This window comes from Anolis sagrei, chromosome 6, assembly GCF_037176765.1.
Source record: "Anolis sagrei isolate rAnoSag1 chromosome 6, rAnoSag1.mat, whole genome shotgun sequence".
NCBI classification, from domain to species: domain Eukaryota; kingdom Metazoa; phylum Chordata; class Lepidosauria; order Squamata; family Dactyloidae; genus Anolis; species Anolis sagrei.
In genome coordinates this window covers 119,974,849-119,998,203 of record NC_090026.1, presented here as the reverse complement: position 1 = coordinate 119,998,203, position 23,355 = coordinate 119,974,849, and the positions used below count along the sequence as shown (strand labels likewise).

The 23,355-nt window shown below is 39.6% G+C and overlaps 1 protein-coding gene across 6 annotated transcripts in view; it reads left to right on the top strand.

Annotated features, from left to right (window-relative positions):
- The first annotated feature begins 6,881 nt into the window (after nt 1–6,881).
- The window catches only part of RBM33 (RNA binding motif protein 33), a 102,313-nt gene continuing 85,839 nt past the window's right edge, over nt 6,882–23,355 (top strand). For 3 of the 6 annotated variants that reach the window (XM_060782586.2, XM_060782588.2, XM_060782589.2), the window contains exons 1-2: nt 6,882–7,129; nt 20,090–20,168. In XM_060782586.2, coding sequence (XP_060638569.2) covers nt 7,078–7,129; nt 20,090–20,168 — 131 coding nt within the window. In that variant the 5' untranslated portion in view covers nt 6,882–7,077. The remainder of the gene's footprint in view (nt 7,130–20,089; nt 20,169–23,355) is intronic. The other 3 variants (XM_060782590.2, XM_060782587.2, XM_060782585.2) reach the window with 1 other exon arrangement.

Sequence of the window (23,355 nt, the reverse complement as noted above, 5' to 3'; positions counted from 1 at the left end):
ATTGGATTGAGGGAATTCTGATGGCTCTCTTTTCAAGTGTGGGATATGAGTTAACCACTTTGTCCGTGGAAGGGAAGAAATGGACGAAAAACAAGATGTGAAGCTTAACATGGAGAACAGCTGATAAATGAATCTGATGGTTTGACAAGGTAATCAGAGGAACCCTGGAGAAAGCTGGCTTGTGTGTAGCCTAGATCCAAAGAGCTCAGTTCCCCACTGTCTCAGCAGATGTTACACTGGTGTAGTTTGACAGAAATCAACTCCACCTGAAATCTGAAAACTTGTTAGGTTACCCTGGGCAAGTCACACACACTTAGTCCCAGAAATCCCAGAAATGTGGGTGCTTTTGAATTGCCATAAGTCAGAAATGACTTGAAGGTGCATAACAATAAGTGTCACATATAAAGCAGAAAATGTTCAATGCAGCGTTAAAATATGGAAATGATGCATATATATTTTACCACCTGTGATAAATTGTGTGCATCGTATATTTCCAGAATCTCAGCCCTTTGGGGCATGATAAACAGTAGTCTCTGTTAACAACACTTTTTTAGCATAAGGCTGGAGCAAATGTGTTGCATATAGAGTAGGCATGGGCAAACTTGGACCCTCCAGGTGTTTTGGACTTCAACTCCCACAATTCCTAACGGCCTACCTGTGAGAGTTGACATCCAAAACACCTGAAGAGCTGTATGTACCACTACATAATTTCTGTTGTAATAATGTGCTAACCAATAAAGAAAACACTAACGCTTTGAGAAAGAGAGCGGGCAAATACGTCACCATTTGGAGTTCTGCAATTAGTGATTTGGTTCCAGGTAGTCAAAACAGCATGGGAGCAGATTTAGCTCTCTTTCTCAAAGTGTTAGTGTTTTCTTTGTTGGTTAGCACATTATTACAACATAAATAATTTCAGTGGTATGTACAGCTCTTCAGGGGTTTTGGACGTCAATTCTCATGGGAATTGTGGGAGTTGAAGTCCAAAACACCTGGAGGGCCCAAGTTGGCCCATGCCTGATAATAGAGCTTTAAAAAGTCAGTTTTGGACTGGATCTCTCAGAATGCCTCGGTCAGCATGGGAATCTAAGATTTGTAGTCCAAAAAGGATATGTTTCAAGTTCTGGAAGACACCAGTTTCAGAATCTACTGCTTCCAATGGAAAAGGTTATACGTGGATGTAGCATATCTTGATTTCAATAAGGCCTTTGACACTGTCCCCCACAATCATCATGCAAACAAAATGGTAAGATGTGGACTAGTTAACTTCATTTCATATAGGTTGTTGTAGGTTTTTCGGGCTATATGGACATATTCTAGAAGCATTCTCTCCTGATGTTTCACCTGCATCTATGGCAAGCATCCATAGATGCAGGCGAAACGTCACGAGAGAATGCTTCTAGAACATGGCCATATGGTCCGAAAAACCTACAACCACCCAGGGATTCCAGCCATGAAAGCCTTCGACAATACATTCATTTCATATAGTTTATATCATTTCATAAAAGTGGATTTCATACACAGGAGGAGATATAGCTGACTGGGCTCTCTTTCGGTTGAAGTGGAGAGGCATTATTATTATTATTATTATTATTATTATTATTATTATACATAAACACAGTATGAAACAGTAAACAAGAGATATATGCTGGATTTCGTATCACAGAATCACAAGTTGAACACTTCTCAAGCATTTAGGACTGACTGTGTGATGTATTTTTTAATGATGTGTGCAGAAATAAGTAAGGTGGCCTTTTGCAGTTGACAGATTGTGATTTTGTCAATGTTTGTTGTTTTCAAATGCCAGCTGAGATCTTTTTGCACGGATCTTTTGGCATTATTATTATTACTACTATATTTATTTGCAAAATTGAAAAAAGAAAATACATTCATATTTAATTCATCTTTGTTCATTTGTGTTTAATCAGGAAAATGTGTGTGTGTCAATTTTTTTATAACAGTACTGCTACTGTTAGGTGGATGTGTAATTGTTTAAGCGGCTGAACCAAAAGGATGTTCTCACCACCAATGGTTCCTCTTCGTCCTGGAAAGAAGTGACTTGTGGAATGCCAGAAAGAGGGTTTGGTCCCAGGGCCAGTTCTGTGTAACATAATTATTAATGACTTTGATGAAGATTTAGAGGGCGTGCTTATCAAGTTTGCAGATTACACCGAATTAAGAAGGGGAGCTAATGCTCCAGTGGACAGGAGCAGAATTCAAAATGACCTCAGTAGATTAGTCAGCTGGGCCAAAACTAACAAAATGAATTTCAACATGTGATGCGGAGCATCTCCCCCCCCCCCCCCCCAAGTATTTGTAGTTCGCCAAGGGCCGGACAATGGATTCTGTTGCTTCCTGACCCAGCACACATAACTGGGTTCCTGTTTCCTCTTTGTGAATTCTCTGGCTTGTGCACTGGACCCTGGCCCCTGATCAGGGAAATGTAGTTTCCCAAAGGACATTGCTTCACAGATCGCAACCCGGAAGCCCCCCTTTGAACTCTCTTGCTTGCCCTCTCCTATTGACTCTCTGCTCCACATCCCGGACTGTTTTCAGCCACGTTTTGGACACAAACCTTCGGCTCAGGCTTGCTCCGATTTGCAAGCAGTCTCCACTTCCGTGTGCCTTTCATCAGGAGCCCGTGAATTTCTTCCAATAATAAAGTGACTGAATATTATTATCTTTAATAAACCTTGCTGGGTTGGGGATGGGAATTCATTTATGAAATGTATGGAGAACATGAAGCATGAAGAAATGTATATAATGAATATCTATCACATGAAATGTACCCTGACCCTCTTCCCCACCTTTCTCCCTCTGAACTTTGCCCCAAAAAAGGAATGTGACCTGAGGTTACTGTTAAGAGGAAATCCCATTTCCTCAAAAGTAAATCCATCCATATTTGCATCTGCATGGGCCGTGGTTGATCCTATCTCGAGGCTCGTTTTCAGAGCAGACAATGGGCTGAGAGATAGGTCAACAGAAACTCCGGTAAAAGACTGATTAACTCAACTTATGGTGTTTGTGAAGCTCCTTTGTCTACAGGGCCCCCTGTTTACAGAGTTTTGAGATCCAAATGCCATCAACAGCCCCTTTTCATATTTCCTCAAAAATCCAATCATCGGACCAGGAAGCTCTTTGTTCCTCCTGTCTGCCACCCCGCTGGTAAACACAAAGGCTCGAAAATCAGCTGGCGGATGCCTCCTGGGCGTTCCGCCTCCCCTGAGCTGTCAAACTGAGTCCCGCCTCCTGGCTGCTGATTGGACCATCTTCGGAAGCGCTAGGAAGGCTCCGATTGGCCCCCTGGAGGCGGCAACGCTCGCTGATTGGAGGAGAGGCGGGACATGCGGCCAAGCCTCCTCCCAGCTGTTCCAGGGCCAGCCAATCAGGGTGAAGCCAGCTGATGGAGGGCGGGCGGGAGTTTCAAACTGATTTTCCTTTGTTCTGACAGTATAAAAATGCCTGTAACTTCTGTGAATGTATGCTTGTATGTGAACTATCACTGCAATCGCATCCTTTTCAGCTGAATCGCAGAAATAAACGCCTCGGTCACTGGATACCTCTTCAGCCTCTGGTGAGATTAATTCTTAATATTCTTGCGCTTTGGATTGGCTCTCGCTGGCTGCTCACCAAGGTCAAAGACCCCATTAGCGGTCTTCAGGGATCTCCCTCGCTGGGAGGGCCCCACAAGAAGAGCTCGATAACACATGGACAAATGTAAGATATTCCACTTAGGCAGAAAAAAATTAAATGCAAAGATTCAGAATGGGTGACGCCTGGCCCAACAACAGTCCACATGAAAAAGATCCTGGAGTCTTCGTGGACAAGTTGAACATGGCTGCCAGCCTGCTATCGAGCACAATTCAAAGTGCTGACTTTGGCCCATAAAGCCCTATATGGTTCCGGCCCAGCTTAATTGTCCAAATGTATCTCTCTCTATGATCCACCTTGGAGTTTAAGATTGTCGGGGAGGCCCTGCTCTTAATCCCACCAGTCTTGCAAGTGAGATTGGCAGGGACGAGAGACAGGGCCTTCCCTGTGCCCCCCCCCCCCAATCTGTGGAACACATTCCTTAATATCCTTTAGGAAAAATCTTGTGGGACCAAGCATTCGAGCAGCAGACACAGCGATAATAATGCAAAAGATTTCTGTGACCGACAATGGACAGTCCTCGTGGACAACGAGTTAAACATGAGCCAACAATGTGATGTGGCGGCAAAAAAAAGGCCAATGGGATTTTGGCCTGCATCAATAGGAGCATAGTGTCTAGATCTAGGGAAGTAATGCTACCCCTCTATTCCGCTTTGGTTAGACCACATCTGGAATATTGTGTCCAATTCTGGGCACCACAATTCAAGAGAGATATTGACAAGCTGGAATGTGTCCAGAGGAGGGTGACTAAAATGATCAAGGGTCTGAAGAACAAGCCCTATGAGGAGCGGCTTAAGGAGCTGGGCATGTTTAGCCTGAAGAAGAGAAGGCTGAGAGGAGATATGATAGCCATGTATAAATATGTGAGAGGAAGCCACAGGGAGGAGGGAGCAAGCTTGTTTTTTGCTTCCCTGGAGACTAGGACGCGGAACAATGGCTTCAAACTATAAGAGAGGAGATTCCATCTGAACACAAGGAAGAACTTCCTGAGTGTGAGAGCCGTTCAGCAGTGGAACTCTCTGCCCCGGAGTGTGGTGGAGGCTCCTTCTTTAGAAGCTTTTAAACAGAGGCTGGATGGCCATCTGTCAGGGGTGATTTGAATGCAATATTCCTGCTTCTTGGCAGGGGGTTGGACTGGATGGCCCATGAGGTCTCTTCCAACTCTTTGATTCTTTGATTCTATGATTCTTGGATTATGACTCTGGATTTGGATTTGTTTAACTTTTAAATGGATGTTTTTAATTTGTTGTTTTTAAATAATGTTATAATTACGATTTTATTACTACTGTTTGTTTGGCATCTAATGGTTGCCAGTTGTGAGAGGGATGGGCTATAAATATGTGAAATAAATAAATAACATGAGCCAAGAGTGTGATACAGTAGCTAAAAAAGGCAATGGGATTTTGGGCTGCATAAGAAGGAGTATAGTCTAGATCAAGGGAAGTCATGGTGCCTCTCTATTCTGCTTTGGTCAGACCTCTTTATCCAATTCTGGGCACCACCTTTCAAAAGAGATATTGACAAGCTGGAAGGTGTCCAGAGGAGGGCGACTAAAATGATCAAAGGTCTGGAGACCATGAATCCCTCTGAGCAGTGTCTCAAAAAACTGGGTATGTTTAGCCTGCAGAAGAGAAGATTGAAAGGAGACACGAGAGCCATGTATAACTATGTGAAAGAGTGCCATAAGGAAGAAGGAGCAGGCTTGTTTTCTGCTGCCCTTGAAACTAGAGCCCCGTCTACACTGCCATATAAAATCCAGAGTAATTGCTTTGAACTGGATTATATGGCAGCACAGACTCAAATAATTAGTTCAAAGAAGATAATAAGGATTATCTGCATTGATAATCTGAATTATATATCAGTGCAGAAGGGGTCTAGGACTCTGTATAAATTGTGGGTGAAACATATTATGAATGTCCTCCCAGGGGTGAGAAAAGCAGTATAAAAATACCGTAAATAATAATAATAATAATAATGTTGGTCCCATCTCAAAGATATCTCATTATGGAAGTATGTGTATGTATTTTGGCTCTTTTTCTTTTATTGGCACCTTTGGCTCTATTAACTAACTATAAGCAATTAACTACAAGCAACTGTTTACAAAGTTATTTGCAATATTTATTTATTTATAACATTTGTATGCTGCGCTTCTCATCCCGAAGAGGATTCAGAGCGGCTTACAAGATATATATATGTGTATATATACACACATACAATATATATATATATATATATATATACACACACACACACACACACACACATACAATATATTATATTATTAGCATAGTACAATATTAGTATTATATAATACTATATTGTACTATATCATTATATTGTAATATTATTAGTAATATTACAAGTAATATAAAATATATAATTATAATATCATATTATTATATTGTATTACATATTATAAATATATGCATTTACAATATATTATATTATTAGCATAGTACAATATCGTTATATATTACTATATTGTACTATACCATTATATTGTAATATTATTAGTAATATTACATGTAATATAAAATATATAATTATAATATCATATTATTAGTAGTATTATATTGTATTACATTATAATATTATAAATATTATATGTATATACAATATATTATATTATATTATATTATATTATTAGCATAGCAGAGGAGACAAGGTGGAACAAAATGCATGCCTCCGTGGGAAACAATAAAGAGAATTAGGGGGCTTATACGCCTAGCATCTAACTATATCCCTGCTTTGGGGATTAATTAATTTGGATTCATTTCCATTTCTTCAGTCTTGTTTCCAAAGCCAGAACAGAACAAACACAATTTGCGCATGCGCCAAACCCCCTCCACTTAGTTCCTATCACCGTTTAAGCGCATGCGCATCGCTCCTAGAGAGAAATCCCGCTTGGTCTTGCTCCGCGCATGCGTCCAAGCGTCCCCATTTCGCGCAGGTGCCGAACCGTCTACATTACTAGTTCTCACTACCAGCTGCCAGCGCATGCGCATCGCTCCTAGAGGGAAATCCAGCTTTGTCTTGCTCCGCGCATGCGTCCAAGCGTCCCCATTTCGCGCAGGTGCCGAATCCTCTCCGCTACTAGTTCTCACTAAGTCCGAAGCGCATGCGTGTCGCTCCACAACCGTTCCAGTTTTGCGCATGCGCCAAAGTGCATGCTGCGCAGGCGCATGAGGTGGCACCTTGTGGTGTAGGATAACCGCCTAGCGAGGCTTGTCCAGCCCACTTCCGGCGGGGGAAAGCGACAGAGGAAGAAGTGGTCCTCCAGCATCCCAGCCTGCACCGCGAAGCGAGCGGCGTCTTGCCTCTCCTTCCTTCCCTGAGCGGCTGGCCGCCATGTTGGGCTAGTTCTGTGGTCGGCGTCGGTGGTGAGAGACGCAGGAAGGCCTTCCCCGCGACGTCGCTGTCGTTCTCGCCATGGCAGCCGCCTTGGGGGCAGGAGGAGCAGGAGGAGGAGGCGGTGGCGCAGGTAGGGACCGAGGCGGCCCGCCCGGGAAGGCCGAGGGGGCGCGCCTGCCAGGCGGGGCGAACACTAGGCCCAAGTCGGGCCTGCTTTGACAGATACATACTTAGGCGATCCCTCGTTGGACGAGTAGGATAGTCTTCCATGATCAGTATTCTTGTGGAGCCCTATTATTGACCTGTATCTCCTCCCACAGTGAGGGCATTGGTTTCCAGGTGGAAGGCGGTCTCGGTCGGGGTTGGCTTGACGCGCCTTCCTCTTGGCACGTTTCTCTCTTTCACCCTGCCTCTTCAAATTCTACAGCACTGCTGGTCACAGCTGACCTCCAACTGGAGCGCTCAAGGGCCAGGTCTTCCCAGTTCTCAGTGTCTATGCCAGAGTTTTTAAGGTTGGCTTTGAGCCCTACGGAGGTACACCTGGAAGCTACAAGGCGTGGAGCTTTTTCGACCTATGCTCCAATTCTCTCCAATTCATTGCCTCCATACATTAGAACAATGTCGGAGTTGCGACCTTTTGTAAAGGCACTCAAGACTTGGCTGTTTGGTTGTGCATTTAAGTAATCAGATCTAATTTGCCAAATAGTCACTGATGAATGTTTTTATATTGTGTAAATGCTATTTTAGATTGTAAGAAAGAAAGTTGAAGAGTATATAGATAAACATTGTAAAATAAAGATCCAAGAAAGAGATAAATTAATTATGGAACAAGCAATATCAGAGAAAGAGATTGAGGAAATTATAGACAATTTAAAACCTGGAAAGACTCCAGGGCTGGATGGGTTGGGACCAGAATATTACAAAAAATTCAAAACATTATTGATACCTAAATTAAAAGATCTATATAATAAAATAATAAAAGGAGAAAAAATTCCGCCATCATGGGAACAGTCATTGATCACTTTGATATTAAAACCCAATAAAGACCCTACAGACCCAGGATCGTACAGACCTATCTCATTAATAAACCAAGACGCAAAAATATTAACTGCCATACTGGCTAAAAGGATGAATAAATTTATATATAAATATATCAAAGAAGATCAGTGTGGATTTATAGGAGGAAGGCAAATGTCCAATTTAATGGGTAGGGTATTAAACGTAATTCATAGTATTAAAAAAAGAAATTTAGTGGCAGGAGTATTAGCTCTGGATATTTATAAGGCATTTGATAGTGTATCCTGGCAGACAATGAAATTAATATTAGCTAAATTTGGATTTGGAGAAAAATTTAGAAACCTCATTGATAAATTATATTCCAAAAATTGTGCCCAAGTAATGGTGAATGATGGATTAACAGGGAAAATAGATATAACACGAGGCACGCGACAGGGATGTCCTCTTTCCCCAATTCTATTTGCCATTGTAATGGAACTATTAGCTAATGTAATTAGAGATGATAGTAGTATAAAAGGAATAGGAATAAAACAGAAATATAAAATAAATTTGTTTGCAGATGACACCCTTTTATCAATGGAACATCCAATAAAACAATGGGAGAAAATTGAGGCTCATTTAACAGAATTTGGATTAATGACAGGGTTACAAATTAATTGGAACAAATCAGAAATGATGATATTTAATTATCGAGAAGAAGAGATAAAAAACATAAAACAGGAAGGGAACATTAAAATTAAAATCAAAGAAACAATTAAATATTTAGGAATAAATATAACTAAAGATTTAAAAAATTTAGAAATAAATAATCTAACCAAATTAAGAAAGGAAATTGATAAGAAATTGCTGGAATACAATAAGCTCAAATTATCATGGTTCGGTAGGATAGCATTAATTAAAATGAAGATATTACCCAAACTAAATTTTCTATTTAGAATGCTACCTGTAAAAATTTCAGATCAAGAAATAAAAATCTGGCAAAACATGTTAAATCTGTATTGTAATGGGAACAAAAAAGCTAGAATAAATAAAAGTTTATGGTATAAGCCACAGAAGGAGGGAGGTCTTGGATTACCAAACCTCAAGTTATATTATCAATCAAATCAAATTAGATATATAGTGGAAAGTTTAGCAAAACAAAAAAGCTTGGAGTGGTTAGAAGAAGATGATAAAAAATTAGAACTGAAATTAGAATACATTTTTTATAGGGGTAATAGAGAAAAGGGTAAAAAGAAATGGTATAACAATTTAAGCAATCCCTTTCTAAAAAATATTTTAGAGATTTGGGGAAGATATAAAAAAACCCTAATGCCAGGTATTTCTCCTATCATGCCAGTTTTAATGACAGAAAACTTCCCAGAAAATTTAAAAAAAGAACTTGAAGTAGAACTTAATGGAAGAGGTTTAATGAAAATAAAAGACTGGGATCTGAAAATGGTAAATATGGAAAGAATAAAAGAGGAATTAGGAGACTTAGATTGGTATAAGTATTTACAATTGGGTAAATGGTCAAGTGATATAAGGAAAAAGTATAATGGAGGTAGGGAATACACAAAAATAGAAAAGATGATAACTCAAAGGGAGACTAAAGAAGAGAATATAACATTAAAAGGCACAGTAAGTCAGATCTATAAACTGTTATTAATGAATGAACAGGAACAAGATTATTTGAAGGAAGTATGGGAAACAGACTTGGGGGGGAAAATGAATAATCAAGAATGGGCAAACATATGGAATATGAGGATACTAAAAAATATGTCTATCAGAATTAAAGAAAATTACTACAAAATGATATGGAGGTGGTATCTAACCCCTATTAGATTAAATCAGATTGATAAAAAATATTCGAATCAGTGTTGGAGAGGTTGTCAGGAAATAGGGACGTATCTACATATGTGGTGGTCATGTTATATTATACAAAAATTTTGGAAAAGCATATTTAAAGAAATAAGAGCAATAATAAAAATAGAGACTGAGATTACACCAAAATTAGCTTTATTACTTATACATGATAATATAATTCCCGTACAAGAAGAAAAGGAATTGGTTTCTAATCTGATAACAGCAGCTAAATTGTTAATAGCAAAAAATTGGAAGGAAAAAAAAGAAATTCAATTAGAAGAATGGTATAGGGAAATTTGGAATATAGCGATTAATGATAAGCTAACTTGCAATATTAAAATTAAAAGGGGTATATGTAAACAAACAGATTTTTGGAAAATATGGGGAAAATTTATTGAGTATGTGTTTAATGAGGGAAAGGGGTATAAGCCAGCAAGAGAAACAATGATATTCTGGAATTGTGAAACAACATGAGTTGGCTGGTCCTGGTGGAGGGGGCACAAACTAAGGGGAAGGGGAAGAGGGGGAGGGGAAAGTATTAAAGAGAAATAACAGGAGTGGACCATGGTCAATATCCAAAGAGCGCTCATCATTATGTTTCCAAAACAAAATAAGATTGAATGATGGGACATGTCTAGAATGTGCATGTTGCATATATGTTACTATCATATTGTATTTGGAGAGTGAATGAGTGACTTGATTATAAGGATTGGTCAGATTCTAATTTTTATTATTTTGTTTTGTAAATTGAGAAAAGTCTGAATTGACTTATAGTTAGTTAAGAATTTGTAATAGTTATAGAGTATAGGAATAATTTAGTGATAAAGGTATGTTTACTTAATGTTTATGTTAAATTGAATAAATGCAATAAAAATAATTAAAAAAAAATAGATTGTAAGTCGCTCGGAGCACCTTGGTGGAGAGCGACTAATTAAGAAATAAAGTGAAGTGAAATCTCTTTTACTGCCCACCAACATTCCGTTTTTGAGTTCGAAGTAGAGAGAGATGGTGGTCAGGCATCCGGACAATGTGTCCGGTCCAGCGGCGTTGATGGCGGAAGACCATCACTTCAATGCTGGTGGTCTTTGCTTCATCCAGCACGCTGCTGCTTGTCCGCTTATCTTTCCAAGAGATTTGCAGGATTTTCCGGAGGCAGCGCTGATGGAATCGTTCCAGGAGTTGCATGTGACGTCTGTAGACAGTCCGCGTTTCGCAGGCGTATAGCAGGGTTGGGAGGACAATAGCGTTATAAACAAGCACCTTGCTATCCCTACTAATGTCCCGGTCCTCAAACACTCTCTGCTTCATTCGGAAAAATGCGGCACTCGCAGAGCTCAGGCGGTGTTGTATTTCGGTGTTGATGTTAACTTTGGTGGAAAGGTGGCTGCCAAGGTACCGAAAATGGTCAACATTTTCTAATGTTACACCATTAAGCTGTATCTCTGGCATTGGGGAGGGGATGGCTGGTGACTTCTGGAACAGCAGTTTGGTTTTCTCAATGTTCAGTGACAGGCCAAGCTTCTCGTATGCTTCTGCGAAGGTGTTTAAATTGGCTTGTAGATCTTCTTCTGACAGAGGAAGCCCAGGGAAGCAGGTCGCACGGTTGCCAAAGGTTCCAGTGCAGGCCTGGGCCAACTTCGGCCCTCCAGGTGTTTTGGACTTCAACTCCCACAATTCCTAACAGCCGGTAGGCTGTTAGGAATTGTGGGAGTTGAAGTCCAAAACACCTGGAGGGCCAAAGTTGGCCCAGGCCTGATTTAGATCTACCGTCTAGATCTAGGTTTTCCCGCATTTTCTTGCTGATCGCTTTTAGTCCTATTTATTTATTTTATTTATTTACCTTGCTTATATACTTATTTTATTTATTTACCTTACTTATTTACCTTACTTATATACAGCGGTTCACAACAAATACGAACAGCAAAAATTCAGTGCTACAGTATAGAAACAGTTAACAACCTAACACATTACTCAATTAATAAACAGTCACTATAATACCCATTCACTGTCGTCTCGTCATCAAAAACATGTTCCAGATTCGTCATTCATTGTTCCATTCCAGTGTTCATTAACCAATCATTGCACTAATTATTTGAGCTATGGTTCTTGTTCCATATGCCAAAGAAGATCTGCATGAAAAACCCACATCCAGAATTCTGATGTTATTATTTATTTACCTTACTTATATACCGCTGTTCTCAGCCCAAAGGCGACTCACAGCGGTTCACAACAAATACGAACAGCAAAAATTCAGCGCTACAGTATAGAAACAGTTAACAACCTAACACATTACACAATTAATAAACAGTCACTACAATACCCATTCACTGTTGTCTCGTCATCAAAAACATGTTCCGGATTCGTCATCCATTGTTCCATTCCAGTGTTCATTAACCAATCATTGCACTAATTATTCAAACGCCTGCTCAAACAGCCAGGTCTTCACTTTTTTGCGGAATACCATTAGAGATGGTGCTAGTCTAATGTCCGTAGGAAGGGCGTTCCACAGCCGAGGAGCCACCACCGAGAAGGCCCTATCTCTCGTCCCCGCCAGCCGAGCTTGAGAAGCAGGCGGGATTGAGAGCAGGGCCTCCCCGGAAGATCTCAAAGTCCTGGTGGGTTCATAGGCAGAGATGCGGTCGGATAGGTAGCTTGGGCCGGAACGGTTTAGGGCTTTAAAGGCCAACGGCAGCACTTTGAATGCAGATCGGTAGCCAGTGGAGTTGGTGCAACAGGGGGTTGTATGCTCCCTGCGCTCTGCTCCTGTTAAAATCATGGCTGCCGAGCGTTGGACTAGTTGGAGCTTCCGAGCTGTCTTCAGTGTCCATAATAATAATAATAATAACTAGCGGTCCCCTGCCACGCGTTGCTGTGGCCCAGTCTGGTGATCTGGAAAATAAAGTAACGAGAAAGTGTTGGTTTCTAATATATGTAATTCCTTTCTGCTCGTGGGTAAGCAGTATTCCTTGCTGTTTCTTTGTCAGTGTTGATGTGGAGATTGTCTGGTTTGCCTACTCTGGGATATGCAACATATCATTGTCCTTCTTTAGGGGTCCCTTTCAAATCTTTGAAACTGCATCTGTCATATACGTTTGTGTGTGAATGGCTAGATGGCCCTTTGTCAGGAGGGTTTTGATTATGTTTTCTTGCCCTGGTGAAAGGAGTTGGACTGGATGGCCTTAAGGCAGCATTTCTCAACCTGGGAAGTCAAGACCTGGGTGGGGGGGGGGGGGTCACCAGGGAGGTGGTACTATATCTGTCATAAACATATATGTGTTTGTGAATCATATATATTTATCTATATCTATGGCTGGATGGCTCTTTGTCAGGAGGGCTTTATGTTTTCTTGCTATAGTGAACCCCTGGAGGAGAGGTTGCGAGGGGGTGTCAGAAGGGTCACCAAAGACCACCAGAAAACACAGTATTTTCTATTGGTCATGAGGGTTCTGTGTGGGAAGTTTGTCCCAATTCTGTCGTTGGTGGGGTTCAGAATGCTCCTTGATTGTAGGTGAACTATAAATCCCAGTAACTACAACTCCCAAATTTCAAGTTCTATTTTCCCCAAACTCCATCTATGTTTATATTTGGGCATATTGAGTATTCGTGCCAAGTTTGGTCCAGATCCATCATTGTTTGAGTCCACAGTGCTCTCTAGATGTAGGTGAACTACAACTCAGAAACTCAAGGTCAATGCCCACCAAACCCTTCTAGTGTTTTCTGTTGGTCATGGGAGTACTGTGTGCCAAGTTTGGTTCGATTCCATCGTTGGTGGAGTTCAAAATCCTCTTTGATTGTAGGTGAACTATAAAGCCTAGTAACTACAATTCCCAAATGACAAAATCATAATTTTTGAGTGATAGTCACTCCTTGTGTAGTGAGACGTTTTGTTGCCAAATTTGGTGTGATTTCGTTCATTGGTTCTTTTGTTTTTAAGGTACTCATTATGCACAGAGCATTTTTATATATATAGATAATAATAATAGAAGATAATAATACTTTATTTATACCCCGCCACCATCTCCCCAAGGGACTTGGAGCGGCTTACATGAGGCCAAGCCCAAACAACACATCAAAACAACAAGCAGTAATAAAATAACAAGCAGTAAACAATACAATTAATATAACTCACAAGTAGTCCATCTCAGCCTTTCTATTCCCATTGTGTTAAGGCAGTGGTTCTCAACCTGTGGGTCTCCAAGTGTTTTGGCCTACAACTCCCAGAAATCCCAGCCAGTTTACTAGCTGTTAGGATTTCTGGGAGTTGAAGGCTAAAACATCTGGGGACCTACAGGTTGAGAACCACTGTGTTAAGGGCTTGTTCCATGTTTCTTTGTTGTTTGCCCCATAGCGGGAGGGCTACTGAGTGAACAACTCTGGTATAGAACAACCATGGTAGTCCACACTTTAGTTGCATCTTGATTGGACTACTGCAATGCCCTCTACATAGGTCTGTCTTTGAATAATAATAATAATATTTGTAACCTGCCCTATCTCCTCAGGAGGACAGGGTGGTTGCCAGAAGAAGAAAAACAACTGCAAACATTCAATGCCAAAGTGAGCAACAAAGCAAATCAAAACAACAGAGTCCCCCCCTCCCCCCATGTCAGGAGCAACTTGAGAAACTAAGTCACTACTAGTGAGGGAGAATTGGCTGTTTGCCAGGATGTTGCCCAGGGATGCCCAGATGTTTTATGTTTTGATGTTTTTATCTTAAGAAATGGGGCCACAAAGCGGAGTCCATGACATGCGAGTGTGGAGAAGAGCAAACCACAGACCACCTGAAACAGTGATTCGCAACCTGTGGGTCCCCAGATGTTTTGCCCTACAACTCCCAAAAATCCCAGCCAGTTAGGATTTCTGGGAGTTGAAGACCCAAACATCTGGGGACCCACAGGTTGAGAACCACTGACGTAAAGCAATGCAGTCTGTGTCCTTCCACATGCACAATGGAAGACCTCCTTATAGCAACACCAGAGGCACTCCAAGTGGCCAGCTTCTGGTCAAAGTATATTTAATATACTGCCATGTTTTTAAACTTGTGTTTTTAAAATACATTTTCAACTGTACCCTGGGTTTGCTCCTGATATGATAAATAAATTCCATCCTGTGGGAGGCTTCTCTCATGTCCCTGCATGGGAAGCTAGAGCTGAGACAGGAGCTCACCCCGCTCCCCGGATTCAAACTGCCAGCCTGTTGGTCAGCAGTCCTGCCAGCACAAGTGTTTACATTGTGCCACCAGGGGCTCCAAAACAGCAAATAAATAGCATCAATATAAACTTTAAAAACTTAAGTGACAACCAAATAGTAGTTAAAAGCACACAAACCTCATCGTACACATTTATGTCAAAAGGATCTAAATAAATTAAGGTGCAATTAAAAGTATAAATTTTATTTATTTATTTTCATCAAAAAGGATTAATGATGTTATATAAAATAATGTGATAATGATGTGCAACGGTCAAACAGCTCCAAAGAGCATTTCCAGTGTCCGAATGGGGATGTATTGAGTTTTTCTATTCTCCTTTCTGTAAGCTAAAGTGCAGAATGGGTCTTTAAAAGTTTTATGGCATGGTTGATGGGAATGAGAGAGGGGGCCTTCTCTGCCATCTCCCCCCTCCACCTTTGGAACTCTCTCCATAAAAAGATCAAAACATCTCCCTCTTTAGACTTCTTTAAAAACAACTAAAAACTTTCTTTTGTGCTCAGGCGTATAAAGATGAGCAGGCTTAGTATGTTATATGGACTACTCACCCTGGCTGCTGGCAGTAATTAATTTTATAGTTAATTTTAAAGTTTAAACATATTTCGCTGGTCTGACTCCTCTGTTTTCTTGATGGATTACTATGGAATTGTAAATGTTACATGTTATTTTTTAGTCTTCTTTGTTTAAATATGGATCTGCGAGGGTTTAGGGTGGGATGGTTATTTATTTATGTATTTTTCTTTTTTATGGCATTGATTGTTTGCTGACTTTGTTCACTGCCCTGAGTCCCTTCAGGGAGATAGGATGGTATATAAATAAAGAATTATTATTATTATTATTATTATTATTATTATTTATTAGAACTTGGCCTTGAGTTGTTCAGGCATTTTTGAGTCATACAGGCCCCTTCCACACGGGTGAAAAAAATCCCACATTATCTGCTTTGAACTGGAATATATGGCAGTCTGGAGTTAGATAACCCAGTTCAAGGCAGTTATTGTAGGTGTGGAAGGGCTGACAGAACGCCAGAGTTTGCTGCCATTTCAACCAGGTGGCATTTATTCGTGACCATTTATTCGTGTCTGGCATTGTATCACTGCCTATGGAGACCAGTGACCCCAAGTATTTAAATTGGGTGGCCTTCTTTAGTGCTTATACATTAATTTGAATTGTTTTTCCAGTTTGAAGGGTGCATTCCAATTACTCTGTTTTGGGTATGTTCAATTGAAGTCCATTTCTACTGAGGACTCTTCCACACAGCCATATAACCCAGAATACAAAGGCAGAAAATCCCACAATATCTGCTTTCAACTGGATTATCTGTGTTCACATTGCCATATATTCCAGTTCAAAGCAGAAAAGGTGAGATTTTATTTAGCTTTGTGAAAGGGACCTTAGTCTTTCACTCCCAGTCTGCAGTTGTTGGAGGGCTGCATGTTTTTGGTGACAGAGTGTTATGTCATCTGCCTATAGGAATGTCCAGGAATGCATAGTCTGCAAATCTGCTGTAGCAGTGTCCATGCCAAGATTGAATAGTAATGGCGAGATAAATAAAATAAGGGTTATTTTAAATCCATATTTCAATGTGTCTCTTCCCCCTTAGAACTCTTCACTAGCTGACAGTTTGGAACAAGGTCTATTTCAGACTTTTAGTTCCAATATTTAAAGCTCTGTTCTAATTTTCCTCAGTACCTGACAACTTGCCTAGTGTGATATGTTAGGAATCTAAGCATACCATGTTGTACAATAAATTTCCATCTAGGAATCTTTTATCTGTAGGGAAAACATATTTTTGTTTTACCAATGTGCTCAACGCCTGTCTAATATTCAAGCCTTTTAAGATCTGGCACTATATCTGTGGTATCAACTTCCTTTAGAGGAGGATCTCACTTGTTTTTGTAAGGGATTGAAGACCTAGTTTAGCTGCTTTGTGCCTGAGATTGTTTCAGTGGGATGTTGGTAATTTCATTTCATTTATATTTATAGTCCTTGATGGCATACCTTGATATTCCATACTTTGGTGAAAGGAGCATCATAAATAAATGTTGTTGTGTTGCATTTAGTCATGGCCTCTGCATTCTGGGCTTTGAAGGGAGGACTGATTGATTGCTGCATGGTCATGCTACTTGGAAGAAAGGGAAAATTGATTAGAAAGGGGACTGGCTTATATGCAGCTGTATAAAATGCACATTGAACTGGATTATATGGCAGTGTGGACTCAAATAATCCAGTTCAAAGCAGATATTGTGGATTATCTGCCTTGATATTCTGGGTTATATGTCTGCGTGGAAGAGCCCTTACAAGATTTTTTTAGGGGTGGTGAGGATGTTGGGAGAGAGCAACTGACTCAGTTTCAGGGAGTGTACCAGCCTCGGCATTGCTGAACTAGGTATTTCGGAATCACTGGAGGGGTAGCTGGCCTCAAAAGGATGGAGAAGCTAAGGATGTAAAGTATTTTTGACAACTGATGGGCAGGTGGAAGTGGGGAAAACAAAAAGGAGGACAGTGCAAGTAGTATGATATGCATGAGGGGGAAATGCTGGCTGTAGGAGCTGTCCAGGGCATTTGGTGGCTGCTGCCAGAAAAGAGCAGACATCAGCCACTTTCACTGAGCAATGTTTATGAAGATTTGAAGACAGGAAAGCACAAGAGATTAATCTGATTAGTGGAGTGTACTATTTACTATTTTTCTGGGAATGCAGAGGAGTACCTACTCTTGTCTGGTGTTTATAGTACAATAAATGATGGTGATTGGTTGAAATGAGGAATTTTTAGAAATGTTATGAATTGAATCTTTGTCATTGAGTAGCTTCTTTATTACAGTGTTCCAAGTGTTAGGATGCTACTCAGATGCTATTTCTATTTAAAAGGTTAAGTAAAAAGAAGCAAAATAAAAGTCCTGCAAAGACTTTTGAATTAATGTTAATTTCCTACCTAACACCCAGAGTATATTGCTGGCTTTTGGGATACTCACTTTCACCTCAAACCCTTTCATATTTTCTTACTTGGCAATTCTCAGTAACACTATCATATCTTTGTTGGGATCCTAGGCATATTTCCTCTTGTGGAACTAAGATATGTCGAAACATTAATAGTAGAAATAAGGCAACACAGCAAACTATGATATATAGTATTCATTTAAAAATGTTTGTAAACACATATAAATGTCTTAAGCAAAAGTTAGGTTTTCAGAAATATTATAAACTTACACATTTAAGCCATGCAAAGTATATATGACAATCCTTATCTACTTAGGGGTTTTTTTTTTGGGGGGGGGCGGTTGCATTTGCCTTCTCTTATTCTTCCAATTAGTTACTTTTATAGAAAGTTGATTTCACAGCTCCAGTTTTAATTTTTGTGGAATTTAACAGTTAAATGTTTGGTGAATTATCTCTTATGATATATGTGGCCTTTGAAATGTTTGAGAATGTGTTATGGCAGTAATTATAGTAATTACAATACAATTCAATATTTTATTTTGGATTTCTCTATTACTCCAAGCAGAACTCACAGAGAAGTGTTTTTATTTGAAATTATTAAATAATGTAGAATTTTTTGTCTATGAAATTAAAGGAGCAGCCAATGGCAAGAATATTGTGTTTAAATCAGTGAAGGTCAGATTGCAAACTTCACATAGCATCCAATGTTTTTTGATGATCTTGGGCCTTCATGTTTCAGTCTGTTCTGTCTCTCAGTTCTGTTAAGATAAAAGAGGTGGATTTGTAGATGAAATGGATTTGTAGATGAAAATTGAGTTAAGTTCTCTGAAAATCTAGCCTAGCACTGTTTTCTCCTGGGGTACATCTACACGGTAAAATTAGTTCAGATTGGTTCACTTTAAATGTCATAGGTCTGTGCTATGGAATCCTGGGTGTTGTAGTTTGATGAGGTACCAACACGTTTTGCAGAAAAGGCTAAAAAACTTGTTAAACTACAAGCCCCAGGATTCTATAGCATTTAGCCATGGCGGTTTAAGTGGTGTCAACCTGCATTAATTCCACAGTGTATATGCATCCTTATTTAAAGCTTTTTATGGTTAGCTTTATGCAGACCAAATTATAACTGTATTTAAATGTTGTGTTATACTATGTTTTAACAATATTTTACCTCCTGTTGTAAGCCAATTTGGGTCCCATATTGGTGGGAGAAAGGTGGGATAGTAAATTCCTTCATGTCACTTATGAGAAGGTAAACACTACCGAAAATACTGTAACACAATTATTATCGAGCTTGTTAGAAGCAAACTAGGCTTCTAAATAAATTTGGCAAACTCTAACTTGGGAAGTCTCATGTTCCATTATTTTTAGTGGTGTTTGCCTTCTATTAAGTGACATTCTTAGATTCCTTAATACCAAATATGTCTAAAATCCTGTATGGATACATTGATAATGCATCTTGCCAATCAATACATTTTTAAAAAAATCAAGAGGGAAGATAACTTCTGTTGCATAGCTTCCCAAGATGTTTTCTGCTCTTGGTATTCATACATAGGCTTAAGAGAGCAACCTAAATTGAGATAATTTGATTAAAGCGGTGATGGCCTACTGTTGGCTTATGTCTGTAAAAGAAGCATCTACTGGTTTTTGCTCCACCTCTGACTCTGACTGTGATCTGTGAGTTGTTATGTCATATGTGTTCATTTGTGGAAGTTTGTTACATATTATGTTAGCGTTTCCATTGAGATAACAGGCTGATATATAAGAACTTAAAAGATTGTTTCTTTTAAAAATATGCAGTAGACAAGAGGTAAAAAATTGAGAAAAACATTGTAAAATAACAAGCTGTGAAGAGATCAAACAAGGCAGAAAGCAAAAGCAAGAAATAACACCAAAACAAAGAAACAAAAGATTGGAAAATTAAATTACTGACAACCTTCTTTAAATGAATTGATTTGTTTTCAAGTTGTTGCCATAAAATATGTGGAAGAAGCAACTAAGGGTTCCTAGGGAGAAAATGTCAGCACTGCTGTTGTACAATCTAGGTATTTTCTTCATGTTGTAGCAATCACTGAATATTTTCTGTTAACAGATGATGACTTTGATCAGTTAGATAAGCCTGGTGCAGAGAGATCTTGGAGGAGAAGGACCGGAGATGATGACTGGGACAGGTAAAGGTGTTTTATTTTTCATGTTGAGATCTGTGCATGGAATGTCATTTTGCTTGCTGGGGTTTGTTTTGTACCCTGTTTTTTTAAAGTGCAAATTCATATACTAATGAAGTTGTTATGTCTGCAGTGTGTGTCAGGTGATTAGTAGTGGGGAGATGTATAGCCTCCCTAAACAACAGAAATAGAGATTCTTCTTCAGTAGGAAGGCTGCCTTTCAGCCTGATTAAATTCCTGGGCGTGGAAGTCATATAGCAGTAGTGGGTGCAGCCATTGCAGATCACTCCACATTTCCTTTTCACTCTTTCACACCCACAATCCTCCTGTGTGGGTACACATTTTACGCATATGCCCATCACATCACATGACACGAACATTTATTGTCTCCTTTGTATTTTGCATTCCTTCTTTCCAAACTGGATTTTTGGAATGTTGTTTACATAGCATTGCCTCTGAAGATTCTTTAGAAGTGGCTGCAGAGATGCTAGTGAACACCTCGAAAGCTGAAAACATAATTCTGATTTAGAAGCATTTGCACTGGCTTCTACTAAACTTTAGACCTCATTCAAATTGCTGGTCTTTACTTTAAAAGTCATAGATGTAATGGGACCTGATTTTCTGTATGATCTCCTTTATCTATATAGTCCTGTCAGAACGTAAAGACTTGTCTTACTGGTCCTGTTTCAGGGCCATTTATAAGAGATGCTTCCTATTGCTTTCTGTTGACCCTTTTTTAAATAGGTGAAACATTGACATTGACTTTTCTCTTTAATGTTGACTTTATCTAATGTTGACATTACCTTTACATATTATACAGTAATTCTTCAGAGTATACTAAATATTTATTAACATGACAGTTAAATGTTTTATTTTGTTTCTTGCCTCTTGTATTTTCTTTGTCAGGATATAGCTCTCAGAAACAGCTGAATGATTTTAAAGATGTATAATAGTGGATTGTGTACATGTCAGTTAAATCATGTTGAATATTATTAAGATCTATCTCTGGCTTTTTGTGTCTCTGTTTGCAGGAGGGAGTGGTGTGTATGTAATTCTGTGTTGGTATCTTATAATATTGGGTAGCGTATGATACTTATTATATTATATTTTGAGGTCCACTTGCAACTCTTGCTCTAGAAAGTGTACCATTGTTTCTTAGTAAGTGTGGCTTAGCACTAAGGTGGGATTAGTCTCCATAGCTGAACTTGAACGATGCCTCCTTATTTCCAGAAATTTCAACTGGAGAGTGATTTGGATTGCCAATTTGATGATAGGGTACAGGTTATTTAGCACAGTATTCCAGCATGTCAGTTTTAAAGATATATCATTAAATACTACAGTCAAAATCTTCCAGGTCACAGTATTTGAGATTCTGTGTGTGTGAAAGGAAGCTAGGTGGTGAAGAAAGCTGACAGGAAGAAAATTAACCTATTTGGAATGTGATGCTTTAGAAGAGATGTACAGATGCCATATACTGCTAAAAAGACTTAATTAATCCTAAGACAAATCAGGCCTGAAATCTTGCTGTAAGTGAAGTGAGGCTATCACACTTTGGACATAGTATGAGAAGATGTGGCTCAGAAAAAACAAAATGCAAAGATACAGAATGGGGGACGCCTGGCTTGAGAACAGTACGTGTGAAAAAGATCTTGGAGTCCTCGTGGACAACAGGTTAAACATGAGCCAACAGTGTGATGTGGAGGCAACAAAAGCCAATGGGATTTTGGCCTGCATCAATAAGAGCATAGTGTCTAGATCTAGGGAAGTAATGCTACCCCTCTATTCCGCTTTGGTTAGACCACACCTGGAATATTCTGTCCAATTCTGGGCACCACAATTCAAGAGAGATATTGACAAGCTGGAATGTGTCCAGAGGAGGGCGACTAAAATGATCAAGGGTCTGGAGAACAAGCCCTATGAGGAGCGGCTTAAGGAGCTGGGCATGTTTAGCCTGAAGAAGAGAAGGCTGAGAGAAGATATGATAGCCATGTATAAATATGTAAGAGGAAGCCACAGGGAGGAGGGAGCAAGTTTGTTTTCTGCTTCCTTGGAGACTAGGACGCGGAACAACCGCTTCAAACTACAAGAGAGGAGATTCCATCTGAACATTAGGAAGAACTTCCTGACTGAGAGCCATTCAGCAGTGGAACTCTCTGCCCCGGAGTGTGGTGGAGGCTCCTTTTTAGGAAGCTTTTAAACAGAGGCTGGATGGTCATTTGTCAAGGTTGATTTGAATGCAATATTCCTGCTTCTTGGCAGGGGGTTGGACTGGATGGCCCATGAGGTCTCTTCCAACTCTTTGATTCTATGATTCTATGATTTGAAAAACATGAAAAAAAATTGGCAAAGTAGAAGGCAACAGGAGAGAGGAAGACTGGAATACAGATGAATTGATGCAACTAAGGAAGGCACAGCCCTTATCTGAATAACCTGTGCAGGTTATTCAGACATAAGGAGATCCTAGGGTCGCCATACATCAAAGAGAGTTTCACAGCCTTGGAGCAGTCACCTACAAGCTCCTGTCATGCATCTTTATCACATGTGCCCAGGAAAATGGTAGAACACTTAATTTAGCAAAATAAAAATTTCATTTATAAGTTACTATTGTCCTTATGCTAACTGCCTGGCATGTTTATGTAATTAAAAATATGAAGGCATTAGTTTTGTATAAGCAGAATTGTGTACATGTGTTATATGCTAGTTGCATTATAAGTAGTTCACTTGCTCCAGAGGACCTTGGCTAGTTATTTTTCAAATTGTTCCTCTTTGAGTCTTTTGTGGTTATTGCTCACCTCTTTCTGATGTTTTGTTTTCCTCCAGGAAGTCAGGGAAATAAACTGCTTGTTTCTCAGTTTGTAGTATAATATTTGCATCACCAGTATTTGTGGGAAAATGTGAGAAGGACAAATTTTAAAAAAGGACAGATGCAGGATAGAGAGTATAATAATGGTCACCCCATGAACACAAGCACTAATCTGCATGCTTCTCCCACAAAGTTAGCAGTAACCATTATGTGCAGAAATGAATCTCAGATTTGTTCTGTGGCATTGGATTGTTCTGTGTACAGGACCTTCCTTATACTGTGAAGTTCCTGGCAATTGAATAAGTGAAACCGTATATTAATCATTTCACTCATTCTAGAGGAGAGAATATTTCTTTGCAGTTTTTTTCTGGTTGCTGATTACTCAACAAG